Source organism: Oncorhynchus masou, chromosome 28 (assembly GCF_036934945.1).
Source record: "Oncorhynchus masou masou isolate Uvic2021 chromosome 28, UVic_Omas_1.1, whole genome shotgun sequence".
Lineage (NCBI taxonomy): Eukaryota > Metazoa > Chordata > Actinopteri > Salmoniformes > Salmonidae > Oncorhynchus > Oncorhynchus masou.
The window spans coordinates 60,892,906-60,904,633 of NC_088239.1; the positions used below are offsets into that span (position 1 = coordinate 60,892,906).

Here is an 11,728-nt window from a genome sequence, read left to right on the forward strand (position 1 = left end):
TTGGAAATTTGGGCATGTGTGTGACTTAATGGAAAGGAAGAGACCTTACACCTATTAATATGTGTAAACTCTAAGTGTACTGGTAAGTGTATCCTCACTAAGTTGTACACATTTAAACAGGTTCAGAACACACACACACAAACATACATACACACACACACACACACACACACACACACACACACACACACACACACACACACACACACACACACACACACACACACACACACACACACACACACACACACACACACACACACACACACACACACACACACGCACGCACACACAGAACCCATGTGGAGTATCACTGTGGTTGGCCCAGGGGTGTGACTACAGGCCATAGCATGTCAGGTAGAGGCTCCATAGGCTCCCCAGCTCCCCCAGCCTGGCTGGCCCAGTTAAAGTCCACTCCATTCCTCTTCAGGGCAGCCAAGTGCTTAACGTCCAGTGTGGTGAATGTGGTGAACTGGACCTGATTCCTCTTGCTGGTGGGGGAGTGGAGTGGATCGCTGCGGCTTGGCTTGGCTAGGAGGGTGGCTGAACCCCGAGCCATGGGGTCCAGGGTGGGAACCTGCTGGGAGCTGCTCCTCCTACCCAAGGTGGCAGTCCTCTCTGGGATAGCACTCATACTCAGGCTGCTCTCCTGAGCCCTGTGGCTATCTGTAGAGCATTGTCTCTGCAGGCTGCAGTGGGACTCAATAGAGCCGTGATTCTCCCGTTTGATGGTGGACACCTTGGGTGGGTTGTCCGGCGCTGGCCCTGTGCTGGTCCCCAGCCACACCCAGTCGTGCCTGTGCTCCTTGGGGCCGTTGGGGTCTGGGTTGCCCTGGACGGGGGTCTTGTTGACCCGGAAGCAGAGATTATAGGAGGCACAGTTAAGCAGGAAGGCCAGGATAGCAAGGACAGAGACTCCCACCAGCGCGAAGATGCCAATCTCCAGGTCTGACATGGCTTTGAACGTCTTCACCAGGTCACTTTCCACCATCTGGGGCGGCTTGGGCTGCTCTTTCTGGGGTGGTTCCTCTGCTTTGGGCATCTCTTTCTTCTGGTTGGGGTTTTCCACCACGTTAAGCCAGTCTCTCCTCAGCTCCTGTCCTCTGCCCAGGCTTCTGTCCCTGCCAGGTCTGCCAGACACCTGAGGTTTGTCCGTGCTAGGTTTTCCCCTGGTGGTGGTGGTACTACTGTCAGTGTTGGTGGTGGTGCTGCTCATGCCCTCTTTGATGGTAGAAATGCCACCTCCAGCAACTTGCTGATCCCTGGCTGTTGACGTGGTGACATCAGTGCTGTCCTGGCAGTCTGGTACGGTGCTCCTGAACGAGCGTCTGTCTCCGTCCCCCTCGATCAGAGCCCGTGGTGAGGTCACAACTGGCGTGAGTTCCCGTGGTGATGTCACGACTGGCTCAGACTCTACCTCTGACTCTGAACCTTCACTGCCATAGCCAGTAGCACCACCACCAGTGACCCCTCCGTCCATCCTGCTGCCTTTCTGGAAAGTGACCCTAAGAAGCCCATTGCCCACCACCAGCTTGCTCTTCCTCTTAGACTTCTGGCACTCCTCACAGATCCTCAGCTCAGCTTTCACCAGCGCCCCCTGACCCTCACCCTCCGCCACCACAAATGCTGACTGGGGGGTCCGGCGCACGGTCGCCACACTCTTGTCCCAGGAGGTCACAGTCAGGGAGTAGACGCTGCGGTCAAAGAGGTCCAGAGGGGTCACTGAGCCGTCACTGAAATGGATCCAGCAGCTGACCATTGCCTCCTAAACACGGAAATAACACAGAGACAGGATAAAGAGAGGGCTTGGAATTCTCTAAAATAGGTCAAAATACAATCAGGAAATCAATATTCTCTCCATGTGCAGAGGTCAGACATACAGAACATCAATTAATTTCCAAATAGTCCCTCTCATAAATAGATGTGTTAATGCATAAGAGTAGGTGGTAAAGCAGGAGCTGATAGGATTTAGCATATTTCTACAGGATTCTCATGCAACCCAATGATTCACAATTACACATTTATTTCAATTCCTGCATTAGCGTTTTGTCCATTGGGTTGACATGATAGCTAATCCCTAATTTTGTCGGTATCTAAGAATTGCCTCTGTTAATCTCACTATAATTAGGTTGGGGGCTATTGTATCACAGACCACAGTCCTATCACATCATGGCGTGAAACTCAATTTAACCACAGGGGATCAATATCAGTATAGATGGAGAATACAAACCATTAGCACTAGCTACCAGAGGGTGCAATGTAAATTAATTACTCCCACCACAGTCAGTCTAATAGAACCATAGAGCTGTTAGCTGATAATGAACGATTGAAGCCAGAGGCATGGCCTATATTCTGAGGTGAAATACATTTGCATAGCTTGGAATTGTACTGTACATGACCCATCATAGAAACAAATGGGCATGTGCACTAACTCCGTTCTAATAGGTTGAGTATTGACTGGGTCAAATTAGCGATTGGCCAGGCCCCTGGCAGCACATGGCTGTCATAGTGCTGGTTATAGAGTATGGACTACTGCCTAATGGTATCCCCACTCACAGTTTGGGAAGTGTTTTTGAATGGGCATGCTGCCACGGCTAATGTGTGAGCTGTTAAACTGCGTCCATGCACTCTGTCTGGCTCACAGCGTGGCCACAGTACTACAGTCCTGAGCTGTGGACACTATTAACTCACACACACAGGAATCGCAGGGACAAACCACATGCTGCTAGGTTAGCAGGTTACTGTTATTCACTGTGAAATGTATTATTTTCTTGCTAAATATCTGTGAAGAGCTTTGAGGGTACAGGTTTTCCACTATTGCTAATCATTCCCCCCTCAGCTTCAGAATGGCACAATGTGAAGTTGGGGCTTGTTCTTCGGATGTACTTTATTTTGTATAATAATTTTGAATTAGGTTTGATATTACATAATTTGTACATTTACCTGTTTGGGTCTCTGCATGACTTCCTGTATTGTAGCCGTGGCAATGATGGCCATGTTTCTCCCTGGGCTGAGCTGGAGGGACAGAGAGAGGCCAGAGACCAGCTGCACTCCCAGCTCTGTCACACTCACTTTTTCTTCCAGAACCCTGACCATCCGCTCAGCCAGGATCGAGTCAGACAGAGGAGACATCACCTGCAACATTATACACACACATTAGAATACACACAAACACACACATGCACATACAAAACCATACACACATTACCTGTAGAGTGGTGGTCCCTGCAGCGCGTCCCTGCAGTACTGTTCCAGCATGTAGTCTGGCTATAGATTGGTCTCCCACCCTGAGAGAGTAGCGCACCAGCCTGGTGACATCCACCTGCCAGTCTGGCCCCAGGAAAGTCTCCAGAGACCCCCCCAATCCCCCTACCATGGGGTCTGGAGATGGGTCCGACGGCTCGGCCACAAAGGGTGTGAGCACCCTGACCACGGTGTGTTGGTACTGTAGCATGCAGCCTCTGCTCTTCCTTATCTCCTCCTCTTCCTCACTGTCCCAGCTGGTCCTGAGAAAACAACACTTAATTGTATACTCTTACGAGAAAACTGTCAGCTGGAAGACGTTCAAGACAAATCTGAGTGTTGAATGGGTTTGGGTAGCTATCTCTGACACCAACCATAACCATGCAAACATACAGTGTAGCTCCAGAGAAAACAACAACACCCTACACACTCAATCCATCCACCTCAGTGTATTGAGTTAGAACCAGGCAGCGGTAAGACGCTCAGTATTGAGTGAGACCCTACTGACTTGTATTCTGAGAGCAAGTCTATGTCCCTTCTACGTGGAATAACACACTAATGTAACTAACAGTGATGTGATGATAGATTATTATTATAGAGTTGTCATGACATTGACCTGGGGGGTAGATTTATGACAGTCATAAATACCTCTTCTCCCCTTTTTCCTCTCTCTACTCTACTGAGGTTACATTTGCAAAACCCTTGGTTAACATAGAGATTCTGGGAACATCAGTAGGTGGGGGGAAATTAACTATATTCTGGTAATCCGAACAATTGAACATATGCGGTGGTACTTAATGAATATGATGTCAGTTCGGTTGTCATCTGAGACATTCTCATCAATGATAAGATGACATAAACTCTACAGTGGAAAGTCTACACATCAGAGTTATCGGATTCACATGGAATTGTTGTTCAATTTAAATGTTTGAATATGAAATTATTTGTAATAGGATGAAATTTGATTTTAGCTTCTAAAATGTGAGATGTAGGTTTTCATAAGATAGGGCTGCTCACTCAGTAGCCCGCCCACGTGAAGAGACAGAGGTTGTAAACTATGAAACACACCCCTTTTCTCCCTTCCTATATAAAGCCTTGACGACAACATAACTTGCTGTTCCAGGGATGAAGGACGACGGTCCTATGTCAGAATGGTTCAGATAATAACTATAGAACGAAGCCAACATCAGCGTGAGCTTTGGTTGTGAATGGTATGAACTTTGAACTTGTATTCACTACAGAAGTGATACCTCCTAGCCGTTGAGTTAGCAACCCCTGCTGCAAACGCAGGTTAGGAAGGAACAGACAGAGTATCCCGTCTACCACACAACGACGTTACTACAACGTATACAATTGACCACAAGAGACATTCTTTAAAGGACAAAGGACTCGGTTTGGCAACATGGCCTTCCCATCTACCACCAACCTACTAAAGCACAGCTCAGAGTAAAGATTTATTGCATTTTCCTTTTCCAAATGGGCGGTAATTTAGAATGCATAAGATACTGTATTTACGATAGCACAGCTTCTTCCCTTTGTTCCTCAGTCTTCCCGCTCCTTCACTCAACCCAGACCCTTTTCTTTTGTGTAACAAGCTGTCACATCTGTTCCGCCCGCTAGGGACGTTTTCCTTTATAATGTAATTTCTTATCAAGTTATGATTAATTGTGTGTATGTGTAAGTCTGTGTGATTAGTTAGGTATTTAGTAAATGAATAATTAAACCCAATTTTTGTATTGCTGATTCAACTTGTTAGCCAGGGTTCGTGCAGATAAAATAATTTACAACTTTCAGATGAGACTGAATTAAGATGGCAATTGATATTGACTGCTAGTGATGTAAAATATTACTAGGTCTTTAAGAGTTTATTCGGAAGATAACAGCTCTATAAACATTCTTTCGTGGTGTCCGACTCTCTAGTTAATTACATTTACATGATTAGCTCAATCAGGTGATATTAATTACGGATAAATTATTTTATAGAATAGCATGTCATATCACTTAATCCGGCATAGCCAAAGACACGACAGAGTACAGCAATATGCATTAGACAAGGCTGATAAACTGGAAGATGTCTATTCCCTACCCTCTCTCTCATAGTACCTACTGTATTATTGGAATCATCAATCTGTCTGAACAGCACAGCTCTAGTCTATGAGGCTTCTAAACAAACACGCTTTAGGACTCCTACTTAGATTTGTCAAATAATGGTTTTGGATTTCATCCTTTGTCACTATGCAGTGGGTCACTACTAGTGGGTCTTGTGATGATTAGTTATTACGTTTTGTGCATACAAACTGTCAATCAAATCCTTCTTTGAATCCTTCATGAATGCCAAACTCCAGCCTTGCTACAGCAGGTCTTGGCATCAGCTCTCTAATCAGCTCTCTCTGTGGATTTCTAAATAGTATTGACAAAGGCTTACATTGGTATGTGGCCAACATTGGTATGTGGAGAGTTGTTATTAAAAGCAAAACCATACCTCTTGGTGCCGGCGGCCACGGGGACTCTCCAGCCCTTGATCTGGCTGAGTTCGGGGTTGGCTATGTCGATAAGCAGGGGGAGGCGGGGCATCCACACACTCATCTCCAGTTGGGCACTCAGGTAGCTGTAGGTGAAGTTGAGCACCATCCTCATCCTCCCCCTCGTCTCCTTCCCATTAACAAACACATAGTCACAACGATCCGACACCTGGGGGGACACAGGGGGATGCTGAGCTATTAAATAACACATCCTCTTCATGAGGAGTTATGTGACGTGCTGAAGCTGAAGTCTACTTGCCCATAATGTACTAGCCCCATTAATTTCTTTGTCATTTGAGGTCCCTGTGCCCATTGTCACATAGGCTTCGGTTAGAGTCAATCTGGGCCGCCGAGTATCCACATTACAGTGCGATTAAAATGTTTCCACTGCATATGTCAGTTCAATTGGAAATGACTGTAAAATGTTCAATTGTGTTATAACGCAGATCTTATGCGGTCCGGATTTGATCTAGCCCTCAGCCATCTAAGATGTATCAATCTAAATGCTGATAGAGACAGAAGAAAGAAAGAGCATGCAGTTGAACCATCATATTGTATCTGTGTGTATGTGTATCTCCTGCTCTTTATCTAGCTTTTTCAAAAATTGCTCTGTAAATGTTCTCTCTCTCTCTGTTTCCCTCTCTCTCTCTCTCTCTCGCCCCCTCGCTGTCTCTTTTCATCTCTCCGTCTCTCTCTCTCTTATTGGAGTAAAGTCCCTATGCCCTTGGCTCCATGAGATCTGCTCTAATAACATGCATTTCACATGCAAGTATGATTTATATTATGGTCTCTGAATGATGCTGAATATGATAGTCATAAGGATGTTTGCCTTGTTCTCTTGCAACATACAGATACGTAGATATAGAATCTCAATTTGAGCCAGTTTGCTGCAGTAGGAAAATAATCCTGCAGCAACAGGACATGTTAATTATCATGTGGATTATAATTCATGGTCATTTTTGTAGGGGTTGATACATATTTCGTAAGGGAAAATCAAGTCTGAAATTACAAAGTGGAAATTATAAACTTCAGCAGCCTTTTTAAACCTCAAATACACAACAAGCTTTAATTGTCCTGCATTGTAGGAAAGTTCTCCTGCAACAAGGTGATCAAATTAAGATCCTACAACTGCAGAGAAAAACATTGATTAAAGACATTGGAACAGGGCTTCCAAAGCTGTACCTTCAGCACGTTCTCGTCAGTGGACCTACAGTTGGTATAGTTGGTGACATCGGTGACAGTGCCGTCAGCCTCCACAGCCAGAGTCCTGACTGGGGCAGACACTTTCTTACCAGTCAGAACAGCTGTGTTCATCACATCACTGTCCTACAGGGGACAGACGGGACAGAGTGACTGTGTGAGGCAGGCATTTAACCACACACTCACATTCAAAAATGGGCATTCACATGTAAGCATGCATGCACACAAGAACACACATACACACCCACACACATTTACACGAAGATTGGCATGCACATGTACACACACTCGCATGAACGTACACACAAATGCACAATCATACAATTACATGAACACGCACTCACTACTTCCTTGTACAGTTAAGTCTGTACATATGTTTAACTGCTTACCTCCTAAACATAAACGGACAGATCAAGGTTGGTCTATGGCTGATAAGTTCTCTCTTATAGCTCTATAACCCCTCTTTGAACAGGGGTTTGAAAGTGTTTTCTGGTCATGATGCTCTCTAATAATATTGGTTCTAATCTAGGAGGCGTGGGGGTTGATACAGTGGCTGATGACTGTATGGCCCAGCTGATGTGGATTTAACTGCAGCTCTTGACAGATGTTGCAGGACAGCCTGTAAGTCATTCTGAACTCAGCAGCACAGCACAACAGCTGCTGACCGCAATTCAGAAAGTCACCCAAACTGACTAACAGTACAATAAAGTTGTATTGTATTGTATTGTATTGTACAGATCTACTGTACTGAAGCAATCCCTATGGCATTTGTAGTACCAACACCGCTTTGAACAAGGGATTAATTCCTGTCACAAGTACACAGGTGGTAAAACCATCTTCTGACAAACCAGATCTATACCTTGTACTTTTACATTTGGAAAAATTGTGTAAAGCATTGTGGCTTTGTTATAAAGATGTTTCATTCCTCTCTATGAGGGCTGGTTGATCCTCAATGAACATCAACTGCATTAACATTAAAGGAAAGTGTGACCTGGGCCAGAACAGCCCTGATGTTATCAAAGCTAGAGGCCAATACAGCTGGCACTCAGCTGTACAACAATGAACACATTGACACCCCCCTGACATCCCCCTCTCCAGAGCTCTCTCAATCATGTACATACACATGTTATTGTTATTTTATAGCCAACGTCTCCTCCATAAAACATCAAACCAGATGAGAGTACAATAGACATACATTTACAGTAGACGCACACAGTACTTAATTGCACATCCAGCAAGACTGTAATTCAACTTACAGACACGCTGCAGGGAGAATAAAGTGGTGGTGTTACTGTTAATGCAACTACTGCTGTGTCATACAAACCCAGGTGCATCTGCACACAGGTACATGCACGCATACAAATTAAATGCCACATGTGCACACACATAAAAGGCACGCACACATGCTCCTCACCATGACCAGTGGTGTCAGGCCTACGTAGTCTCTCTGGGTGGTATAGATCTTCATGATGCCAACATCCTTAATGTGTGCTGTTTCCAAATGCCATGTGATCATCTGGCTCTCCAATTGTTGCTCAGTCAACTCCTTGGTCTCAAAGTCAAGCTGCAAGACCTCCAACAGACCCCTGTCAATCCACAAATACAGTTACATTCACATTCTTCATCCTACTGATATTCACTGTACCACTCAATACAATGTGTCACAGCTCATGAATGGACATGAATACTGCAATAATCAAGATGTATGCTGCAATCAAGAACAACGAGACCCTCTTATATTTAACATGCACATTCAAACCCACAGTGTTATTATAAAATGATCATAATCTGACCTTAACCTTGCTTATAGTGTATGTAATACAGAGATGGGAAACAGGTGGCGGGGGAGGGGAAGGGTGTTCAGGACAGTTGCTAGACAACAGATGTGTGGATGTCCTGAGTGGTTGTCCTTGGTGCTGTCAGTAGGATACTGTGTTGGTTTACTGTGTTGTATTATTCACTGTCTCCCTCCCTCCTGCTCTCTTCATCTTCTCTCCTCAATATCTCCCTCCTTCCTCATCTGTCCATTTGTCTCCTCCATCTCTTCTCCATCTCTAGTCCATCTCTCTTTCATTCTCGGATCAGGCCCGCAGATCAATCCCCCTCCCCAAACCTTTTTCAGCCTCTTCAGCTGAGACCTCGAGAAAGCTTTGCTCTACATACACGTATACTTATTCATCAATAAAAGAGTTTGGACAGGAACATTTTCACCATATTCCACTCAACTACTTCAGCACAGGAATTGAGGAGAAAGAGGTGGTAATTCCCCCTCTTTTTCCTGGAAACCCTCTATGGGGGCTTTGGGGGTCGTAGCTTGTAAATCTGTGGTCTTATCATCAGTTTCAGAGTGCTGGGGTGGGTAGGGGGGTCACTTCTGTCGACCCCTCTGGGTGTTCACTGGTCTGTTCACTGGTTAATACCGCTGCCAGGACTTGGAATATCTGCACTCCTTATCTGGCCCGGAATGTGCCAGCCAGCGGTTAAACCCGGATAACGCACTGAGGATTACTGATGATTGCAGATAAGTGGGCCGGACAGGCGGCGTGCTGAGCCGGGTTGGAGCGTGTGTGTGTGTGTTTGTCTAAGGGGGATGGTATGTGCTAGGAGGTTGCTGGGCAGAGGTGTGTTTTTCCATCTGGATCAGGAAGTGTTGTGATAGCACCACATAATTGTCCATGTTGACATCATTGACGTTGTGCTGACTAGTGGTGGCTATTCAGCAGCCTGATGGTCTGGGGGTAGAAGCTTTTGGCCAGTCATACAGTTTCTGCCATGATGTTCCTATACTGCCCGCGTCTAAGTGATGGAAACGGGAAGAACAGGGCATGGCCCGGGTGGCTGGGGTACCTGATGATCTTCTTGGCCTTCCTGCAACATGTGGTGTTATGGGTGTCATGGATGGCAGGCAGTGTGCATCACACACACACACACACACACACACACACACACACACACACACACACACACACACACACACACACACACACACACACACACACACACACACACACACACACACACACACACACACACACACACACACACACACACACACACACACACACACACACACACACACACACACACACACACACACACACACACACGTCAGTTAATACACACACAAAGTTCAGTTTACACACACATACACACACACAGGTCAGTTAACACACACATACACACACGCACGTCAGTTAACACACACACATAGGTCAGCGTTCGGCTGAGAGTACCACCCTCTTTAGCGCCTTGTGGTCACTGGCGGTGGAGTTGCCGTACAAGGCTGTGATGCAGCCTGACACTATGCTCTCAATGGTGCTCCTGTAGAACACTGTGATGTCCCTCGAGGACAGGACAGATTTCTTCAGCATCTTGAGGTGCCGTGTGGTTTGGCCATTTCACCTCCTCGGAAATGTGTACGCCGAGGAACCTGAAGATTTTGACCTTCTTCAATGCGGCCCCATTGATAAGGATGTTCCTTTGATTTGCTGATGTTGAGGGAGAGGTTGTTTACCTGTCACCACCCCGTCAGTGAAATCATGAAGAAATATTCTAGGCTGTTCATATCAACACAGTTGATCCCTCCCCCACTGCGATAGGCAGGAGGATTACTAACGTTATTACTGATATCATGATAATCTCAAAGAGCCTTACAAACAACTGATTGACATTGTCATCTACTGTATGTTATTCCTTGTAGTTACAGAGCAGGTTTCCCAGACACAGATTAGTGCTACAGTCTATTTCTCCATTGAGGAATGCTTTTTAGTCCAGGACTAGGCTTGATCTCTGTCCCGGAAACTGGCTCATATTCCATGAGATTATAACTAGGACCCAGAGTTTTTCCTGATCGCATGACCTGACCAGGGAAAACTCTGGGCCCAATTTACGTATAACATATCTTATAGAAACCAGGGAAATAAGTGCCTTAAGCAAATATCAGTGCAGCTGTACCACATCTATCAGTTCAAAAAGTACTGAATAGTCACTTCAGTCTATTTACAAGGAGAGTGATTAATCACAATGTAACAGATCTGCTTCACACAATAAACGGCTGTCTGCACAGCTGCTGGGACCACACCAACAAGGCAACTGATGAAATTAATTAGTTTTTTCCCTCGATCAAGTCCTAGAATTGCAATCTGTTCTTCTTCCTGACATTTTAACGAAGAGAATTCTGAGAATCTGGAAAGCTATAATAAACAACCTGTTTGTTTCTTCTACCTTTCTCTTCTGACAAATGGTATACATCATACCAGTAAGAACATGACAAAGGAAGGCCATTAGTAAGATTTAAGAGAGCCTACAAAACTCAAGATGTTTGAGGAAAATGAAGGGCTACACACCTTTTCCCGGGATTGGTGGTCTTCCTCTGACACACGACAGAGATGGTATTTGCGCCCCTTCTGCCAGGCTCCAGGACGATGTCCCATAAGTCTGAGTCACTGGGCCTCGCTGTACTGAAGGACATGCCCTTCCTCACTGTGGCTCTGGAACACACAGACACACACAGGTCAGTTAACACACGCATACACACACATAGGTCAGTTAATACACACACAAAGTTCAGTTTACACACACATACACACACATAGGTCCGTTAACACACGCATACACACACACATAGGTCAGTTAATACACACACAAAGTTCAGTTTACACACACATACACACACATAGGTCCGTTAACACACGCATACACACACAAAGTTCAGTTAACACACACATACACACACATAGGTCAGTTAACACACACATACACAC

At 45.4% G+C, this 11,728-nt stretch overlaps 1 protein-coding gene across 1 annotated transcript in view; it reads right to left on the minus strand.

The window, feature by feature from the left end:
* Window positions 1-310: 310 nt before the first annotated feature.
* Window positions 311-11,728, minus strand: part of LOC135517029 (transmembrane protein 132C-like) — a 48,911-nt gene continuing 37,493 nt past the window's right edge. Inside the window, 7 exon segments of the mRNA XM_064941060.1 lie at window positions 311-1,765; window positions 2,944-3,135; window positions 3,209-3,506; window positions 5,726-5,934; window positions 6,948-7,091; window positions 8,380-8,551; window positions 11,312-11,455. Of these exon segments, the coding sequence (XP_064797132.1) occupies window positions 311-1,765; window positions 2,944-3,135; window positions 3,209-3,506; window positions 5,726-5,934; window positions 6,948-7,091; window positions 8,380-8,551; window positions 11,312-11,455 (2,614 nt within the window).